General features: G+C 44.4%; 1 protein-coding gene across 3 annotated transcripts in view; it reads right to left on the bottom strand.

The window, feature by feature from the left end:
* Positions 1-21,776, bottom strand: part of FYCO1 (FYVE and coiled-coil domain containing 1) — an 80,082-nt gene that overhangs the window by 15,588 nt on the left and 42,718 nt on the right. For all 3 annotated transcript variants that reach the window (XM_015412391.1, XM_015412385.1, XM_015412397.1), the window contains 3 exons: positions 20,289-20,438; positions 16,512-16,708; positions 14,240-14,384 (listed from right to left, as the gene is read on the bottom strand). In XM_015412391.1, the coding sequence (XP_015267877.1) occupies positions 14,240-14,384; positions 16,512-16,708; positions 20,289-20,438 (492 nt within the window). The remainder of the gene's footprint in view (positions 1-14,239; positions 14,385-16,511; positions 16,709-20,288; positions 20,439-21,776) is intronic.

The following is a 21,776-nucleotide window of genomic DNA, read 5'->3' as shown; positions in this document are numbered from 1 at the left end:
CAATAAATAGCCTCTCATCCTGGCTAAGCTACCACTACTCTTAATTCTCCTCAAAGTGGGAAGCCAGTCCTCCTTTCCTATTTTATAGGATGAGGAACATAGATTCAGGTGGGTAGCCATGTTGGTCTGAAGCAACAGAACAAAGTCTGAGTCCAGTGGCACCTTTAAGACCAACAAAGTTTTATTCAAGGTATAAGCTTTCATGTGCTTGCTCACGTCTTCAGATCTTAAAGGTGCCACCGGACTCAAACTTGGTTATGATGAGGAACAGCCATGCAAATTGAAGACTGACACATTCTCCTGAGAAATTTGGGATAGTTAAGTCACAGATAGAGGCCAATCTGGTTTCCCACTCCCATTTACATTGCCCAGCAATTGTGACTGTTGGTGATGGAAGTAAGGCCACCCTGTGAGCTCTGTAGTTGAGCTGGGATTTGAAGCTATTGGTCTCCGAAATCCGAACCTAGTCACTATATCACACTGGTTAGCCGTCATCTGGCTGACAGCTATTCAGCATCACTGTGGCAGCTTATCACCTATAAGATGTGAGGATCCAGGTTTTGGGACCTGGTCCATGAAGCTAATGGATGATACATTCAGGACCAAAATAAAGAAAGAGTACTTCTGTACTGTATGGATAATTAACTGTGGAAGTCACTTCTGGGGGATATAATTATGGCCACTAAGCATAGATACCTTTAAAAGAGGACTGGGCAGGATAATGGAGCAGATTCAAGTTCAACAATGGTTGAGCCTGGGACCTTCTACATGCCAGGCAGATGCTCTAAAACAGAGCCATGGCCCCTCTCCAGATAGATAATACACAACAAGGTTGCATCTATTCCACTCCCTTTCATTCAGCATTACATTTTATACCTCCAGGTCCTATTTCGTCTTCCATCCAGGCTTTGGAAATAAATTAAGACCTGAAAAGACTAGAAAACAACACCAAACCCATATGGACCAGTCTAAGTTATCATGAAAAAAATGGCATTAAAGTGCTTAGCCCACAACCATAACATTATTATAAAGCAGATAAAGGGGATGTGATTGTCACAGAATAGATGGCTGAATAACCGGTTGTATGATCCACTTTACTTATCGGGCATTTTTCTTGTAGAAACTGCTTGCTCTGCAAGCTTACAAGCCAACATGAAATTTTTTATTAATCCATATGTCAAGAAACAATATACTCTCAATAACTTCACTACAGCCAGCTCTGATTGGGTAATGCATATTATTAAATGTTGGCAAAACTGTGAGAAAACTTAGATAACAGAACACAAAAGTAATAGTAATGTTTAAAAAAACATGTGTCTCTTTGGTTCAACACTTTCTAGAGCACTGCTAAGGTCCAACAGACTCTACATTTGGGGCTATTTTTTAGATCAGAATGCCATAGTGATAAAGTTGGTGAGACTGATGACTCTGGTTTCCTCATGGGTTAAATGAAAGCCTCAAATCATTACCAATTTTTATCTCATATAGGAGATAACAATTTGAGTCCGCCAATCACACTTATTTCTATGAACGTCTGTTCCTGTGGAAACTGCTTTGGTTATTTTACAGGTTAAATTGTGAAAGTTTTAGAGTGATCTATACAATCGGTGTTTTAACATCTGTGTTTCCACCCTTATATAGTCTGCATAATGTTCCTTTACTGCACCTGTATAGTATCTGAAATACATTCATGGATTTGTGGTTCTGGATACATTTATGCACTCTTCACATGCTCAGTGATTACTGGCTTTTTACTAAGTTTCCCACTTCTGCCTTTTAACTTAAAAATATCTTTTGTTTTTATCTACATTTTTATAGATCCCCCCTGAAGAAATGCATGCCAAACATGTAGGGACAGTACAAGTGAATAAAATATTTCCCCCCCTTCCCATGGTATCATTGCTCTTTTTCCCCTTCTTTGTGATCTGGATAGATGCCTCAATTTGTCCTTCAGGGGGGCAAACCAGGCATTTAAAAAAATGCCATGGCACACACCACAGAAGATGTTGTTAGAATGACAAAAGTTGTGCTGGCTTGGCTAGATTTTCGAAGAAATAAGGAGGTTGCCTAAAATATTAGCAGGCAGGTTTTCCACTGAGCATTGGCCCTTTTCTGTGGCTGGGATGCAGCCTCTTCCCAGGTCCCCCATGCCTTACCTTTTATTTTATTTATTTGGTGCATGTGTGCCTGGAAGTTATGGCTGGCTTCTGGTAGGGCTTGGAGGCAAGGGACAGTGGCTCTCTAGCGTTTCAGGCAGAGGTCTTCCCCATCACCCACTATCTGGTCCTTTTAGATGGAGAGGCTGGGCTTTGAGCTTGGGATTTTCTGTGTTCCAAACAGATGCTCTGCCACTGAGCCACAGCCCTTCCTGTTCTCTCCTTGTTGTCGATGTCTGCATACCTTAGACCTACTCTTTTGTCCAGGTAAAAGGATTCTCACATTGCAACTGACAGTCTTCAAAATGGCTTAGTAGAGAGAACCAGCTGAGTTCCCAGACTGAAAGGAGAACAACCATAAATGCAAAACACACTACCCCTCCGTGGCCCCGAAGACCAGTACAAATTTCTTTCTGATTGGCTCCTTTGTTGAGCTCCAACTAGATTACCACTTTATGTTTTAAATATGCCCAATACTCTGTTATTATGTGTCATGCTGTAACTCAGACTGAGACATGCCATTTTATTTTCAGAGCCCTGGAGAAAGCATCTTTCTTGGAACTCAGGAGACGGCTGGCTTCTGTCCAGCCCAGCTTGTGAAGTAAGGCTGTTTTAATCAATACTGGAATGGGTTTCCAGGCTGCAACGGCTGTTTAGCTGTGATCTTTAATATAATTTAGCAACAGAAAGGATTAGCAACCTTTTGTTACGGCATGTTTACAAGTCATTTGAAAACCAGTCTTGCTACAAATACGCCCCCCAAACCAAATCCAATCATGCAACCAGGTCTCCCCTAGTAATTTAATCCTCAGCATCAGTTTCGTGGAGCAGACATATGAGCATGACTTCGGAAGAGAAGCTAAAGTTTAAAATGTGTTAGTTCACTGTTACCTTACCAGGAACTGCTATCAACTGAGGATCTGAAGAATTCCCTCTCTCTTTCAAACTGGACAGTTTGCCGGCCTAGTCCCTTACTTGACACCCCCTAAGTGGGTGTTTTTGCTGGCTGCAGACGGTGGCCCAAACCCAGTTGCCATACTTCTTTGAGTGCATAAAGTATCACCAGGAGACCGAAACGCTGGCGGCCACAAGAAATGGCAGAGAGAAGTGCTGTGACGGAAAGGGAGTGGGAGGAGAGAGCGAGTGCTGCATCCTGTATAAGAAAAGGCCCCCAGAACTTGCAGTTCATTATCAGTGCTGTGTCTGTCCTGCAATTCCCTGCAAGTGATGTTCAAGAATATAATTTGGAATTAGGCACAAAGTCCAGCATCCTAAGAAGCTGAGTGTTTCAGGGTCTTCTTTAGTAAGGGAAATGCCTAGCCTTTACAGTGGTTAAGAGAGGTTTCTAAGCAAGTGCGCAAAGCACAGGTAATATCTCAAATGCAAGGGACGGGGGTAGGGGTGTTTGCCATTCACAAAGGCAGAGTTTCTGTTTTGCACCTATCTCCTTCCTCCTCTCTGAGGCTGCACAATTTTCAGGAGAAACAAGTGTACACAAACATGCATGACCCAGAGACGCTGCAGTTACATACATGGATGTGGAAGACACAGGTTCGAATCCTCCCTCATGCTATGGAAGCTCGCTGGGTGACTTTGGGCCAGTCCCACCCTCTCAGCCTAACTTGCCTCACAAGGTTGTTGTGAGGATAGAATGGAGGAGAAGAGAATGATTTCAGCTGTGTTGGGTCCCCATTGGGGAGAAAGCTGAGGTACAAATGAATTAAATAAAACACAGACTTGAATACTGTGATGTGAATTCACAAAACTGCTGCAATATATATCAAACCGTAGAAGGGTTTCTACCAATGTTCCCTCTAAGCTGTGGAGTCTTGTGAGCAAAAATTCTACTTTGTGAGCTACTGGCATTAAAGTTGTGAGTGAGCGATTTGGCTGCTGCATAAATTAGTTGGCTCTGGAGCCCTCCTTCCTGAGCAAAGACAAAAACGTACGAGCCGGAGTCAAAAAACTGTGAGCTAGCTCACATTAACTCAGCTTAGAGGGAACACTGGTTGGTTTCTCCCACTGTCTGCTCTTGAGTCAAACACAGGCTGATGAGAAATCTGAGAAGAACCTGAGAAGAGTATGCAGGCTGCATGAAGGTTCTCTCCTCCTCTTCCTTTTATCAGAAAAGCTCACACATTTTCCCCCCTCTGCTCTTTGCTGCGGCCACCAGCATCTTCATCTCGGCTACCAGTCTTCACATGATGCTATGCAACACTCCAGGAAATATGTCACGTGGGACCCTGTCTGAATAACATCCCTGTGCTGTACTGATGAATGACCACACTAATACTTGAGAGATATACAAAAACACGGTTAGAGTCCAGTGGCACCTTTAAGACCAACAAAGTTTTATTCAAGGTGTGAGCTTTTCTGTGCACGCACACTTTGTCAGACGATGAAATGGAATTACATATCCTAGGCTGCGGTCACATGGAGCATAAGCCATGCTTCAGAGACGGAAGAGAGGCGGAGTTTCCTGGCACGATCACAGGGCAACATCTGGCAAGTGTAGAGCTCCCGTCGGTAACCCATGGCTAAACGCCAAAAACGCGGAGTAAAAAACTAGTACCTTGGAGGTACTAGTTTCCAGAAACCACGGGGCAAAGGCGGGCGTATGATCGCATTTCCGGAGGTAGTTCCAGCGCCCACCTAGCTAAAAGGTTTTTTTTTTCCCAAGTCTCCACGATTGCGCACAAGCACCAAACGGAGCATGCGCAAATGTTAGTTTAATAAAAAAACACACAACGTACGTCGTGCAGAGAAGAGGGGGGGGGGGAGGGGGAACAATCCCCACGGGATTCTCCCCATTTAGGACACATCAGTCTCCAGTTCTGACATATTTATTATCTATGTTGTCCCCCCCCCCAGTTGAACCCAAACAGATGACAACCAGAAACCCAGCTTGTCATTCTTTTGATCTGTTAAAAAATATATATATATACAACTAGGATATGTAATTCCATTTGATCGTCTGACAAAGTGTGCGTGCACACAAAAGCTCACACCTTGAATAAAACTTTGTCGGTCTTAAAGGGGCCACTGGACTTGAACTTTGTTCTATTGGTTCAGACTAACACGGCTACCCACCTTGGTATAAAAACACGGTAAATCATCATGTCGACACTCTGAACCTCACTGTGTTTCAAATCACCTTATGCCAGTGATGGCGAACCTTTTAGAGACCAAGTGCCCAAACTGTGACCCAAAACCCACTTATTTCGCAAAGTGCCAACACGGCAATTTAACCTGAATACTGAGGTTTTACTTTAGAAAAAACAACTCATACATTAATTTAAGATGATCCAAACAAAGTAAGGAAAGCAATCCCAAATGCTTTCATTTACTTAAAATTATTTGGCAGAGAATTCGACACTTTAATGATGGAGAGGGCTCTGAGTGCCACCTCTGGCACCCGTGCCATAGGTTCGCCACCACTGCCTTATACTATCACATGAATACTGAATCGCAAGATGTCACAAGGTCAGTATGTCCTGCTCAGTCTCGCAGCAGCTTTCCCAGGTCTCAGGCAGAGGTCTTTCGCATCAACTGCTACCTGGTCTTTTCTAATGGAGATGCCAGGCATTGAACCTGGGACCTTTTATATGCCAAGCAGATGCTCCACCACTGAGTCACAGGCTTGGCCCAAGCATGGGATATGGTCACATTCCTTTCCTAACTATACCAGATCAGGGCATAGCCATGGTGTCACAAACGTCCCCCAGTTCCACATAGACACACTACTACTGTACTATTCTTTACACAATATAATAATCTGGAATAAAATAGAGATGTGATAAAAGCCATTGATCTTTCTCAAGTCTGTGGACTTCCTTAATTAATTCAGTTAGGTCTAAACGCCTTGAATGGGTACACAAACCAGAGGTTTAAGTCAGTTCAGAGGCTGCTGTTTGAAGACAAGTAATTTGGCTGGTTTCTACAGTTAATGAGAATGACTTGGAGCCAGACAAAATTTTCCAGTCATGAAAGGCACCTCCATCTGTGGAAAACAAGGTTCCTGCCTCTCTCCTGCTGCAGACCACTGATCTCTTAATGCTATTCCTGGGGGACAGGGGGCCCACAGGGCAGTATGAGGTACAAAATTGGGGGCCTGCAGAGGGGAGGAACTGCCCCCGCTTTCTGTTAGTGGAAAATTTAACCTGGATCCAGCCCAGTATTTGCAAGTGCTGCAACACCAGATATAAACAATCCCATGTATTTGCAACTTGGTCTAGCGCAGCTTCCTTTCTTCTCAGTGGAAGACAAGGCACACAGAACCCAAGCCTATGGCTGGCATAGCTGTATTGCCTGAACAGTAATATGAAGACTTTTGCAGCATTGTAGGGACACACTCTGAGCCATGGATTCACCTAACGAGATGCTTTTTCAAATGTATGTGATTACAGATATGAGCACCGATGAGGATTATTATGCATACCTCAGTGAAGTGTACAAAGAAGACTACGACAGTGATTTTTTCCCAAGGTTTAGCAAAGTTTTCCTAATCTGCATGTACTCATTTGCCTGCATCTTTGGAGTGTCTGGTAACGCACTGGTTCTCATCATATTTGTTTTCTATGAGAAAGTGAAGACAGTAACAGACATATTTTTAGTGAGCTTGGCGACAGCAGACTTATGCTTTCTTGGTACACTGCCATTCTGGGCATACTCTGCTGCTCACGAGTGGATCTTTGGTACTTTGGCATGTCAAGTCATCCGAGGCTTCTACACCTTGAATCTGTATGGATCCATGTTGACCCTCACCTGTGTGACTATCGAGAGATATTTTTCAGTTGTCCAAGCCACCAAGGTCCACATCAGCCAGTCCAAAAGGACAATCTGGGGCAAAGTAATCTGTATTTTTCTTTGGATTGTTTCCTTGGCATTTGCTTTGCCCCAATTCACGTACAGCACTCAGGCCAAGCACGACAAAGTAGTGTGCCGTGCAAATTACTCTTCGCTTCAAATGGAACAATCAATTGAAGTCACTCAAATGTCTCTTGGATTCTTCTGCCCTATGCTTGTCATGCTTTTTTGCTACTTTACCATTATAAACACTTTGCTCAAAGCCAAGGGTTTCAACAAACACAAGTCAGTAAAGATAGTATTTGCTATCGTCATGACATTTATTTGTACGCAGGCACCCTACAACTTGCTGAAACTGATTCGTGTCATGGACCGGCATGTCCTCCTCAGCAAGTATTACGAATATGCATTGATCATAACAGAAGCCATTGCCTATTTCCACAGCTGTCTCAACCCTGTCCTCTATTTCTTCATTGGAGTGAAGTTTAGGAAGAATCTGAAGAAAATAGTTAAAAATATTAGGTGTGCCGGTCGTCAACAAATGGCTAAGCAATGGCAGACGACCGAAGACGGTGGCTCAAAGACCTGCACTGCTTCAAACAACGTAGAAGAAACAAGCCTGCATCCACTGTAAGAGGAGCATGCCCCAATGTCCTGAGCACGGCTTCATTCTGGTCACTCGTATAAAGCCAGTGCCACAAACTGCATCTTCTCAATGAAACTGTACTGTTTCCAGACTCTGTGAAACTTTCTTGCATCATGGTAAGAGTGTTAATTAATCTCACTGCATTCCTGATTCCAGTGTTATGGGCACCTTCTGAGAAAGGACTGAATTGTGCTAAAGTGCAGCAGCTTCAGGAGGGACTCTGATAGGAAGACGGAATTGAAATGTATAGCTTACCTCTCTTTATAGCTCACGGCTGACTCAGAATGTTAATTACCACAGTAAGAACCATTAGCTTTCTGGCCTGATATAGGAAACTGCAAACCATGTTTACAGCATAAATTATTACAGCATGAATCTTTTAATTTTAAAGATGCTTACAGTATGAATCTTTTAAATGCTAAACATAAACACTCTTGGAGAACAAAAGTATGGTGTGGCATCATCTTGATTTACTCCTGTCTTCCACTTTTTATTTATTGATTTGATTTATATACTGCCCTACCCGAACAGGCTCAGGGCGGTGTACAACAATTAAAATAATACAATTAAAACAGCGTTAAAATAAAAAACAGAGAGATCAGATGTTAAATCAAACCCAGTGTCTAATCAGATGACCTAAGTACTTAGAATATAACATATAGGCTGTGGTCACACACACCACACTGAGTCATCCACTTTCAATGCACTTTCCAACTGGATTTTACTGTGTGAACTGGAAAAATCCAGTTGGAAAGTGCATTGAAAGTGGATTGTAAGTGGATTATTTCGTGTGTGGGACTGCAGCCTATGCTGTCTAAGTACAGTCAAACTATTTGGCCACTGAGCCTAGTAAGGTAAAGGTAAAGGTTCCCTTGCTCCAAAACCAGTCGAATCCGACTCTAAGGTTGCGGTGCTCATCTCCGTTTCAAAGTCAAAGAGCCAGCGCTGTCCGAAGACATTTCCGTGGTCATGTGGCCGGCATGACTAAACACTAAGGCGCACGGAACACTGTTACCTTCCCACCGAAGTGGTACCTATTTATCTACTTGCAATTTCTTGCTTTCGAACTGCTAGGTTGGCAGGAGCTGGGACTAGAGACGGGAGCTCACTCCGTCATGCGGCGCACTCGGGTCTCGAACTGCTGAACTACTGACCTTCCACAGCCTGCAGTTCAGCGTCTTAACCACTTGAGCCACCGCAGCTCCTACAGGGCCTAGTAGGAACTACCAAAGCCTCAGGCAAAGGTCTTTCTCAGCTTGGACTGCCCTGATCAAAACCCCATTAAGCCTCTGGGTTGGACCCAGACTAAATTTTCTGTTAAGAGAAAGTGTACGTGCGGGTGTGTGTGTGTGTGTCTGCTAACTCACTCCTGCTATAGGCCTCCAATTTGCCCCCTTTGCTGTTCCTGAGGGTCCCTCTCCCCCAGAAGAAGGACTGGGGGGAGATGAGTGGGTTGCAAGGGAAGACAGGAAAAGTTCCTTTCTGCTGACAGAAGTGCCCTCTATTAACAAGGAATTTAGTCTGGATCTAACTTACTGAAATCATCAAAGGTTGCTTCAGACATTATAAAATCCCTATTAAAAGAGTGCTTCCATGTGAGAATTCTGTAACTCATGCATAAAGTATCACACGCATGTGATGATTACAGAGGGAGCATTCACTGCATGCATACAAGATACATTTTTGCTGAGGAAACCCAAACAAATCACTGTTTTCCAGTGGATAGATGGAGTGAAATGTGCCACAACTTTTTTTCCTTTGCAAAAGTGTACGCTGCTAATTAGCTCCAAAGGCTGTATGGACAGGCTTCGTGCTAACTGCTCCTGAAAAGCATTGTTCATCTAAGGGTCCTCTAAATTTCTGAAGCAGACCCAAGAGTACTGAGGATGGTGGTCTTACAGAGCTAGTTGCCATTAGCCCAGTATTCCATGAGCCCTAGCCATTCGCAGCCAGCCCTTGACAAAAGAAGCTGCAAGCAAAATGTCAAATTCTGCCAAAGACCTCACATTGTTTCAAAAACAAATCTATCTCTGTTACCCTACAAAACTTTAAAATAATGAATAGATGGTACGTTACACCACGCAAACTTGCTTTGATGTCGGGGGGGATTTCCCCAAAATGTTGGAAAGGGTGTCAAGAAATTGGCGACTACACCCACTGTTGGTGGAAGTGTGTAAAGATAAAAGATTTCTGGCTGAACATTTTGTCCACAATCCAGTTGATCACCTCTGTGCGGATCCCACTCTTACCGGTGATTATATTTTTAAATACATGGCCATCGGAATTGAAAAACAGACCACATAAAGTGTTAATAGAAGTCTTATTGGATGCTGCTAAAACGGCAATTGCATCATGCTGGAAAGATCACAGAGCACCTAATGTGGAAATGTGGTATAAAAAACTGTGGAACCACTATTTAATGGACGCAGTATCAAACAAACTAAACATCTCTTCCCAATATCCTATTCAAGACACCTTCACTCCCAAATGGTTCCCGATTTTAGACTATTTAGCATCGCAACACTTCCTCTCCTCCGAATATTCCCAATTTCATAAATGGATTTAAAGTTTCCTTCAGTTATTATGCTTTCATTTTTGGCTTTTCTTCTTATTGAAATCATTAGAAAATCCTACATGCTCAGTTAATCTGTTATATACTTCCCATGGTTACGAGTTGCATAATTTTATTTAATAAATGTTAGAAGGTTTAACAAAGGTTTATGGATAATTATACTTACACGCATACACACACACACGCACATTGATAACAATGTGGAAATCTTGCTTGAAAGTTTATATGTTGGATTTATTGTGCTATTTCAAAATGTTTCATCTGCATATCTGTATTTGTGTATTTCTAATAAAACAAAAATTATTATTATTAAAAAAAAAATTCTGCCAAAGAATACAAGCAAAAAAATGAAGCAAAGCATTGGGGGGGGGGGGAAATAATCAAGAGAAGAAGTGACCAATGCAAGAATAAGTTTTTCTTCTTCTTGCTCCTACAAACAGAATGGCGAGAAATGCCCCAAAGCAATCAGCAGTATTCTTCAGGGAAGGAGATTTGGGGGTGGTACCTGTCAAATGTTGTGCTTTAAACAGCAGGTGACTGTACATCATCCATGGCACTTCTCTGTGTCATGTGGCGGTGGAACGGACAGATGGCTTTTCCTTCTATCACCAGTCGAAAGAACATGTCACCTGGGTGCTCCACATGGAGGCCTGCCTACCCTCCAGATTTGCATACTGTCATCCCCACTTTATGGAGGAGAAAAGGTTGGAGGGATGGCTTCCACGTGTGAACACATGAAGCTGTCTTCTACTGGGTCAGACCCTTGGCCTATCAACGTCAGTCCTGCCCACTCTGACTGGCAGCAGCTCTCCAGGGTCTCAGGCTGACGTCTTTTAGATCACCTACCACCTGGTCTCTTCAACTGGAGATGTCAAGGACTGCACTTGAGACTTCTGTGTGCAAAACAATGCTCTCCTGCTGAGCCACAGTCCCGCCCTAAACATGGAATGCCAACATGATACTTTCTTTAAGGTCCGCTGGCCGCAGGGCTACCCCACCACTCCCCCAACACAAAAAGGATCGCTTGGATTGGGTAATGTGTCAAGCAGGGCTCACATATCTGTCATTACGGAAACTGTGAAATGATACGTTTTAAGTTTGGTTTGAAACATCTTTATTTGGACTTAAGTGCCTCCTCAGGTCTTCAAACGTGAGAACAAATAGTAACGAAGTACACTTTCTTATAGCTGGATTAGTAAGAGCTGGCTCACATGTGGGGTGAACATGATAACCAATGGCACTGTCAGGGGTCATTTCCTGCGGGAGCTCACAGGAGCGGAGCTCTGGCAGTAAGGAGCCCAGGGGGCGGGCACATGCAACAAGGCCCGCCCCCTGCTCCCAGCAGCCCTCAGTTGGGCCACGAGGAGCAAGAAGCAGCCAGGTAAGTTGCAGAGCCCCCACCGGCCTGCCTTCAGGTCCAAGCTCTCCCTCCTCTGTGAGGACAGATCTGCATGTCCCCCCCCCCAATAGCTAGGAAGCCTGAGCAGTGGGTGTTGCCTTCTGACACACTTCCGGTGATGTCAGGGGCTGTGGCATATGCAAACGAGTTATGCTAATGAGCTCCTGCACCTCTTTTTCTATGAAATGACCCCCACACACACACACGGAGTTTTCAAGGCAAGAGACTTCAGGGGTGGTTTGCCACTGCTTCCCTCTGCTTAGTGACCCTGGACTTCCTTCGTGGTCTCCCTCCCAGTGCTAACCAGGGCCAACCCTGCTTAGCTTCCAAGCATGCACACACACACAAGCACAAACATTAAAAGGGGGTCACTCTGTACAACGACAGCGCTTTACACACACGCACACACACATATCACATGTGATCTGCCTAAGAAATGTGGTTCAGAATTCAAATTCTAACGAAAAAGAGTATCAGTGTTGTTTGTACGGGAACCAGTCAGACCTGAAGTAGAACAATCTGACTCAGTTATTTTGAGACGCAAGAAGTGCGCCATATCTCAACTTTTACGTTTCCTTTTGCTTGCTCTGACCATTTTGATAACAGTACTTTTCATTAAGCTTTTCTGTAACCACACAGACTTGCTGACTCTGCCCAGATGTGCTGTTTTCATCACCCCCCCCCACACCTTTTGATGTGAACGGCAAGAAGGGTCTTTTTGGACAGATTCTTTAGAAAAAGTATTACAACAACAACAAGGGACTTGCACTGACAAGGGCCATAGTCAAAATCTGCTTCATCATGAAACCTGAAGAGATCAGTAAGTACATGACAGACTTCGAGCTTCCTCCCTTTTACATCATGTATTGCCAAAGAGAAAACTGGTACCACTAAGTTGTCATAGAATTCTGCTATCTGGACTCCATGTCCCATACTCAAAGATGAAAAAAGCACCTTGAAATCCAACATGGGACACATGCTACAGTGAAACTGAATGTTTGAAACACCCAGCATCTTGCACATGCAGTTAAACTAAGCTCTCAAACCATTTGCACATAGCTGACATTCTTCCCGACTGCAATTAAAGAATTAGAGTCAGTTCAACAGCTAAACTCTGGCGTGGGGCTATGCAAAGGAGCCACAGACTTGCCTGCTCCCACTGCCCTGCTCTTCCCCTGCCTCCTCCCCTCAGTCAGTTAGTAATTTCCTGCTCAGCATAATTCACAGCTTTGCTGCTACAACCAGACTAGCAAACTATGGTTTGTGTTTGCTCTTCAGACCAGAATGGCAAACTATGGTTTGAATCTGTGCACGATCCTGGGTTGGAAGGCAAGAGCAAACGACTGTTTGTTGCTTCAAATGCAATGGGAAACTATGTTTGCATTTAACAGGAAGAATCCATTTCCTTTAAGAAGGTAGGAGGAAAGACACTGTTTCATTTTTCCCTCTGCCCTTAAAAGACATTAGGATGGAAGCAGCTGTTATCTTTGTAAATGTTTACTTCTTTTTATAATTTATTTGTAGTACGCATATACCCTTTTTTAGCAAAAAAAAGCTTTTGAATCAATTCACAAATTAAAACAAAAAATGGTGATGATAAAATACTGGCATGTATCCTATCACTCTGACCAGCAAAGTTTGAAGCCTTCCTCCAACGTTTCTTATTCACACACACTCATACCACGGTCTCCTTAATGAGAAGGATCTGACTTTAAGACCGATTTCCCACTAGCCGCTGCTCCGTCCTCGCTCTCCCCCCCCCCCGATTCTACGTGTCAATTTCCCACCAGTTGCTGCGCGGTCACATTTTGCCCCACAGCTTCTCCCGATTTCCCCCGCGTCTTCTCGATCCTCAAAAAGCAGGATTGAAAAGACGCAGGGAAAATCGGGTGAAGCTGCGGGGCAAAATGCGGCCGCACAGCAACTGGTGGGAAATTGACACGTAGAATCGGGGGGGGGGGAGAGCGAGGACGGAGCAGCGGCTAGTGGGAAATCAGTCAGAGTCTCAACCCCACACCAACTTTAAGTGGCCGTTGCACTGAAGGAAGAGCCGCTTAAGCTGAAAGAAGGCTACTTGTGCTGGTAGAAGACTTCAATTGCAAACTCTGCTGAGTGGAGTGGTAGGATACATGACACTAAAACTAATTCACCAATTCTATCTTTGCCAAGATAATTTGGAAGGCAGAGGTTGGGGGCCATTTGCAATTAATTAATTATCATATGGCAGTGTGTGTAGTATAGCCAGGAGATCCAAAGCTTGTCTGGCAGCTTTCAGTTCTAAGTTATACTAGGTGGTGAGCTAGACTGTGACTGACCCAAGGTCACCTAACTGGCTTCATGTGGAGGGGTGCGGATTCGAATCTGATTCTCCAGATTAGAGTCAGCCACTCCTAACCAGTACACCATGCTGGCTCTCACCATTTGCAATAGCAGGCAGGAACAGAAGTTTACCTTTCCTGAGCCCACCAATCCTGCCCCCGCCCCTCAAATTCCCCTTCCTGATGTCATTTTTAGTTTTAGCCCTTGGTTTGAAGGGGAAAAATTAAAAAGTGACTGGGGGGTATATTTGCAGGGGAGGCAGCAATGTGGAGGACAGGTTAGGAGCCTGGTGCTTCTTTCATCATGTCTGACTCCTTAATGGCTAAATAATGTTTACTCACAGATCAGTCATGCTACGGTCCAGGGATTCCTCTTCAGTCTGGCCTTCATTAGGGATGGAGTCCTCTTCCTGTAACTGGCCCACTTCCTCATCAGTGATTATATCGAAAGGGGCCTCATCTGTGGGCTTAGAAGCTTCAGGTGTAACTGCATCAAAAAAGAGGGAAAGGAGATAAACAGCGCTTTCAGAGCTGGGCAGACTCTGAATCCCTGCACAAAGTTTTAGAATTCTGTATTCTGGGGGTTTAAACTTTACAGTGCGAGAGCCAGTGTGGTGTAGTGATTAAGACTGTCAGGCCAGTGTCTGGGAGGCCTGAGTTCAAATCCCATTCCCCACTCATGCCATGGAATCTGGCTGGGTGATGGGCCAGACACGCTCTCTCCACCGAACCCATCTCACAGGGTTCTTGCGAGGGTAAAACGGAGGAGCGGAGAATGACGTCAGCTGCTTTGGGTTCCTATCAGGGAGACAGGTGGGGCACAAATGGATTAAATAAATAAATAAGAACAGAATTTGGCTGCATGAAAATCCATCCACCCATCTATCCTTCACAGAAACACTGCCGTCAAATTCACCTGAACTGGAATGAAGGGGGGGAAAACTGAGATCCCACCTAGGCAAAATATTTCTGAATGGCCTATCGTCACCTCTCCCCCTGTCCTGCCTGTAAGCTTACACGAGGCAGCATAACTGTGAACGGTGCAGGCATGTGAGATGACACTGAAAGCCTATCTTTTCGACGCTCCTATGCAAGGGCACGTCACTCACTGTCAACCTGCAGCCCTGCGGTCTTAGAATAAGAGAGAGCAGAACAAAGGAAAGCTGCCAGAATCCAATAGGCTAAGGCTGCGGTCACATGGAACAGTAGCCATGTTAGAGAGACGGAAGATAGGCGGATTTTCCGGGCGCGATCACACCGCCACATCTGGGAAGCGTAGAGCTCCTGTGGCTCAACCAAGGCTTCCCTCTGAAGATGCGCGGCAAAAAAATAGTACCTCGGAGATACTAGTTTCTGGAAACCGCGGGGCAAGGGCGGGCGTCTGATCGCTTTTCTGGTGGCATCCGGCGCCCACCCATGTCCCCTTGCAAACAGGTCATTTTCCCCTCAAGGCTCCACGGATGCGCACAAGCACCCAACGGAGCATGCGCACACTTCAGTTTGAAAAAGTTTTTTTAAAAACCCGTTTGCCACGCCGCCACGCTTCTTTGCCTGTGGTGTGATCGGCACCTCCCCCCTAGCCACGGGACCTCGACGGGACCTCAACCGGACATCTGATCTCGCAGTCGCGCATTAGTTTGCCCCGGGGCAAACAGCCACGCTCCCCCCCCCACATTTTCCAGCTCGTGTGACCGGGGCCCAAGTTGATTTTCCAGAGAAATTTGGCCAGGTAAGGAGATTGCATGTGTCTTGTGCCTAAGGACTATAATGGTAGGTGCGGTACTTTCTCCTAAGGCTATTACTCTACCATTTTACACAGAAACTATATTTGTTATGCTGCTATTCGCTAGCATCCAAAAATCCAAAACGCATTTGACGTTACACCTCTTATTAGGACCAACCAAATGACACCTTAACAGTGTACAGGCTCCTCGAACTCACACACTGTTATGTACCATTTGACTGGTCCTAAGAAAAGGCATTATATGGGCTGTGTTCTTGGGGTTTTTTGGATTTTATTTTTGGAGCAGCATGGCTGCTAACAGCATTCATTTGCTAAAATGCCCATCTTCATCTATGAGAAAACATGTAGTATTGTTCCTTGAAAAAGAGAACACCCGCTAAGAGAACAAAGATTGTATCTCAACGCCAGGGCAAAACAACACATTCATATCAAAATGGGTTGGATCCAACCACCTTCTCTACTGGTGAAAAAGGGAGGTGGGGTCCCCTTTGAACACCTGAAAGGGCTATTTTGGGGATCATGGGCACTGCATGGAGAAAAGTCTTGTGGGTTGGGGGGCTGTAGAAAGGAAGAAACTAGGTGAGATAGAGCAAAAAAGCCGGCTGGATCCAATCCACCAGAAGTTTTAGAATGTCATCATTGACATTTAGAATGTCATCTGGATTTGTCCTTTCCTTTTAGTTATTAGCTCATTTGACAACTGCAATTTCCTTATGAGAGGCTATTCCTGATTAGGGAATATCTCTGTGTCAGCTCTACAGTACTGAGAATTCTGAGCAGACAAGGATGGAACATTATGAAAGGTTCTCATACAGCCATAAAACATCTACTGGGGATCCGGCTCCCATGACGATACAGAAGGGGACTCACCCATAACTTTACGAACCAGAGACAATGGTGAGGCGAACAAACTCAGTGGCTCTTCTTGGCTAGTGTTTGACCCAGAGTCTCCAGAGGCAGCATCTGATTTCTTAAGGCAAGCTCGGCAGCAGCGCTCCTTCCTGCCAGTGTGTTTTGACAGGGCATAGTGGTTGCAGCAGTAGTAGCAGAAAATGCGTCCACAAAGTCTACAAGTAACCATAATTTTTAAGATGGGTAGTCATGTTAGTCTGCCTGTAGCAGTAGAAATGAGTCAGAGTCCAGGAGCACTTTAAAGACTAACCAAATTGGTGGCAGGATATGGAGCTTTCGTGAGTCACTGCTCACTTTTTCAGATACAGCTGTATCTGAAGAAGTGAGCAGAGGCTCACGAAAGCTCCGTACCCTTCTACAGATTTTTTGTTGGTCTTCAAGGTGCTACAGGACTCTTAGTCTTTTCTACTCCATAACTTTTTAAAACAAAGGAGAAGGTCCTCCATGCAATTTCTAAATGAAAGCGATTTCTGACATAAATTCTCACTTATTAAAGAAAACCTCATGTTCTTAATAATATTGCCTCAGACGTTTCAGGCTTCTCTTTGAAATAAACGGCAAAGCACTAAGCTCAGTTAAATGTGTATACATGCAAGATCCCATATTATATCCACTTGTTCAAATAAAGCCATCCTTGACTGAACAAATCCATCTCTCACTCACGTGCAACTTCAGAATGCACTTGGGAGCAGGGGTCCTGCCCATGTGATTTGGGAACATGGTGAAATCTCAGGAGTACTAGTTGGTGATACAAAAAGTCCCCCAGGCTTCATCAGGTTTAACTAAAGCGGTCAAACCTATTAAAGGCTTTTTAGTCAATTAATGACATTGTCTTCAACTTTTTATTCCATTAATTAAGGTATTAGGCGGTTGCAGCGTCTCAGTAAAAGCAAAGGTAGTTCATGAAGTTTCGCTTAACTAAACTAGAAACCAAAAACTTTGATGAGAAAAAAAAACTAGTTTGAAAGTATTCACTGAGTCAAAAGATGTCTACAAGATGTCCACAACGTGCTATCTCATAAGGAAGACACCAGAATATGGGACACATTACGGTCTTATGATGCACTCTTTAGCATGAATTCAGTGATTAAAACTTCATAAAGTGAGAGAGTATTCCATCTGGAAAATCTGTTCTGGAAATATACCATATATTAGCCCTTGATATTCATGTCTCATACACACAAACCTGCCAAGCTACTGGAATTCTATGTCCAGAAGAACATCTAAGCTAGTTATTAGCAGAAGAAAAAGAAAAGCTGATGCAGAATCTGTTTACACATTAGCACTGCAATATTGCCATGGCCTCTGGAGGGGTTCCTACACTGCTCTTGGTAATGTCTCCTCCTCTCAAGGGGTTAAGGCAAATTGCATGATTATGCACACAGCTGACCAGTTCCTGGTCATCCCAAATATCATTATTTAAGTATGTGATCCATCAATGCATACTTTACTGGGACCAACACGGAGCAACCACAGAAGTGATGTTTCAATTCATGTATAAACTGAGCTGACTCTCAGTCGCTCTGATGACCCCCCCCCCCAAGGGAAATTTCTCTGTTGCATCCTGGGGGCTGTGACTGAAATGCAAGCCCTGGGATGCAATGGGGTAACTGCAAATTTCCACACCTGGCATTCTGACCGCTCCCCACAGGGGGGGGGAAATTTTTCACTGTGTCCCAGAACAAGGATCTTGCAAGAAGTTTTGGCGGGGGGAGGCGATTGGAACACTGCCTCTTAGCTGTTCTTTGGGTTGACCTCCTCTAGAGGAACCTCCTCTCTTGCAACGGTTTGCAACTCTGGGATGCAATAATGTTTCGGGGGGGGGGGCATGGGGACATGATCACAATGCCAAAGAACAGCTGAGGGAGAAGTCTGACACACAGCTCCAACAGGTACAGGCCATAATAATGGCACATGCTGACTTAGGTCCAGAACTGCTGCTGTCTGAACAGTGAGAATCCCTCTTCCTCATGAACTTCATCACCACTACACAATTGTCTCAACAGGGGAGCCACTCCCAGTTATTGCCAAGGAGTATTCAGTGGCAGCTGTGATCATCAAAGGGTGGAGGGAATGCAGACCACAGGAATTTTGTATCTTGCCAGGTGTAGTACCCATGATGCAATGCATGCTGTTGAGCTCACAGTAAAAAAAACAAGGAGGAATACAGTGTATGGTAACACATAAAGATTCAAAATATATTACACATATCTAAGGAGAGTCTCAACAACAAACAGTGTCATCTTAAGCAGTTACACCCTTTGAAGACCATACATGTGATGTATTCTGACCGCTCCCCACAGGGGAGGGGAAATTTTTCACTGTGTCCCAGAACAAGGATCTTGCAAGACGTTTTGGCGGTTTGGCGTGTGTGTGTGTGTGTTTACACAAGCACAGTTATGTACGTGGTATATGTTGTTTACACATCCATACAAATCCACGGCACAACAGAGAATACAACAGAGAACAACCAACAAGAATCTGGTATTATATTCCATTTTGAGACCTTCTTCATCAGACGACTGCAAGATTAATGTCTGGTGAACTTTCTTGTTTTCTGACTCTGACAGTAAAATAACAAGTACTGGTGAATACACTGGCTCACACCCACAAAACAAATAGGGCACATGGTCCTTTAATGCAGCAGAGAACTTGTTTCATATTGCAGCTGATCAATCACTATCACTTGCAGCTTGCCAAATTTTATCTTTAGGACTTTGATTGAACGTATTTTAAATCTTTTTAAAAATATGTACAGTGTAGTGACTAGCATTACATAATTCGTTGTGCTCAAAGCTACATCATTTAATCGATACAATACCCACCATGCAGCATGACTGTGAGTGAACAAAAAGACATCCAGGATTAGCGAGGAGGGGAACAGCCAAAAACAACTGGAGGTGATTTGGATTCCTGTAAAATACACCCTCCATTTCATCCTTTTGCCCAATCTCCCTCATTAAGGAAAAAAACCTCAAACGTATTCATTAACCCATTTCAGATGGCATTTAGTACTATTTACTACAAAGAGCTGCGGTGGCTCAAGTGGTTAAGACGCTGAACTGCAGGCTGTGGAAGGTTGGTAGTTCAGGAGTTCGAGACCCGGGTACCGCATGACGGAGTGAGCTCCCGTCTCTAGTTCCAGCTCCTGCCAACCTAGCAGTTCGAAAGCAAGAAATTGCAAGTAGATAAATAAGTACCACTTCGGTGGGAAGGAAACAGCGTTCCGTGCGCCTCGGTGTTTAGTCACACCGGCCACAGGACCACAGAAACGTCTTCGGACAGCACTGGCTCTTCGGCTTTTCCGAGCTTCAAAATTTTACATCTCTAGTAGTGACTAGCATTACATAATCCGTTGTGCTCAAAGCTACATTCGACCCTAGAGTCGGATTCGACTGGCTTTCGAACAAGGGAATCTTTACCTTTACTACAAAGAGCAAGCGCAGTGATTGTTCAGAACACAGGGCTAGGTGCCAGATTCAAATCCACACTTTACCATGAAGCGCCTTGGGTAATGTTTTGGCCAGCTGCTATCAGCCTAATCTACCATGCAGCTTGTTGTGAGAATAAAACTGAGGGGGGAGGGGGGCATGGCCATGTGTGCTTCCCTAAGTTCTTTGGAGGAAGAGGGTAAGAAAATTAACCTTGTGAAAATATGAAATTATTAAAATCGTTAACAGCTATTAGCCACTCACTTAACCGCGCCGGTTCGCAAGTCGCCCTGCCTTTACCCACCTGCAGTGGTGTCGGCGATTCATCCAGCCAAATTCCTTTTGGCAGTCTTGGCAGCAGCTGACCTCTGCGTCCCCCAGCCACCTCTGCTCTGCCGTGAGCTTCTGCTGGAATTCCAGAGCATCAGACTTCTGCCAAAGGGCATCTTTGTCCCTTTCAAAAGTGTGAAGAATAAATACATAAATAAATAAAAGTCCTCGAGGAACTCAAGGTTTCGAGGGTTTAAACCCCCCCCCCATAAAACCTCAACCCAAGTTCAGCATAGTAAAAACCCAACCAAACCAAACCAAATTTCCTACATGGCATCTACACGCTGCCTTTTGTATGTTTACTAGGAGAAAACCAAATAAATACATAAATAAATAAAAGTCCTCAAGGAACACAAGGTTTCGAGGGTTTAAACTCCCCCCATAAAACCTCAGCCCAAGTTCAGCATAGCAAAAACCTAACCAAACCAAATTTCCTACATGGCATCTACACGCTGCCTTTTGTATGTTTACTAGGAGAAAACCATGATCACGGCTTGTGGGGGGGTCAGAGGTGAAGGTTCTGCTACCTGCAGAACAGCCAGGTCAGGTCAACTACTCCATGAGCCTACTGTGGTCCTTATGTGGACCTCACCATTTAGGGCTGCTTTGAAGTGATGACTTTCACAAGGGGGAAAAAAGTGCCGGGGACCAAGGACCATTATGGCTCCTGCAGTTTATTTCCACCTGAGATTAAAACAACCAACACACAGAGGCATGCTTCAGTTCTAGTAGCGACAGGTCGGTAATGCTATATCCATGATGTGTGGAATGGCCCACAGAATCATGGACACGAATAATGAAAAGATCAAAATCCCCCATAACGTTTCAGACCGAGAAAACACTCAAAAAAGGTCAATGAGAATAAATGTATAAAGGCATGTAAAAAGTACATACAAAAGACTGGGACATGTCTAACAAATGCACATGCAAAGATCTTTTGCCTTTTTGTGCTAGCTAAACGTTATCGGGGGGGGGATACTTGTCTGTGGCTTAAAATGTCAAGTGTGACTCACAAACCACAGGATTTAACAAGTGCAGAAGTGGCTGTCTGAAATGTGGCAAAGAAGCTTATTTCAAAGGCCTGGTGTGATGCCACTGCTGAGAATGAGGTGAGAATGGCAGAAAACCCATAGCATCTTTTATCGGAAATAGTAGGGACCCACAACCTGTGGGGACCCACAACAAAATGCTGCAGATTGTTCTCAGCTTGCTCCTCACATAGCCATTGCATTCAGCTCTGCTGCAAACTACAGAATGGGGCATCAGTTATGGGGCTGATGGGGAGGAAGTTACGAACAATCCTTTTCCACACTCCCACACATTAGATCTTCTCACCCCCCTTTTCCATAGGATTCCCTTTTCCCTTCTCCTTCTACCCCAAGTTTTATCTTTCCCCTCTCTTTTATTCTGCCCCTCCTTGTCCTTCCACAGGGTCACTTCACCATCCCCCACTGCATCTCCC

Source organism: Gekko japonicus, unplaced genomic scaffold (assembly GCF_001447785.1).
Source record: "Gekko japonicus isolate JY-2015 unplaced genomic scaffold, Gekko_japonicus_V1.1 scaffold747, whole genome shotgun sequence".
NCBI classification, from domain to species: domain Eukaryota; kingdom Metazoa; phylum Chordata; class Lepidosauria; order Squamata; family Gekkonidae; genus Gekko; species Gekko japonicus.
This window is presented reverse-complemented; position numbering and strand designations above follow the sequence as displayed.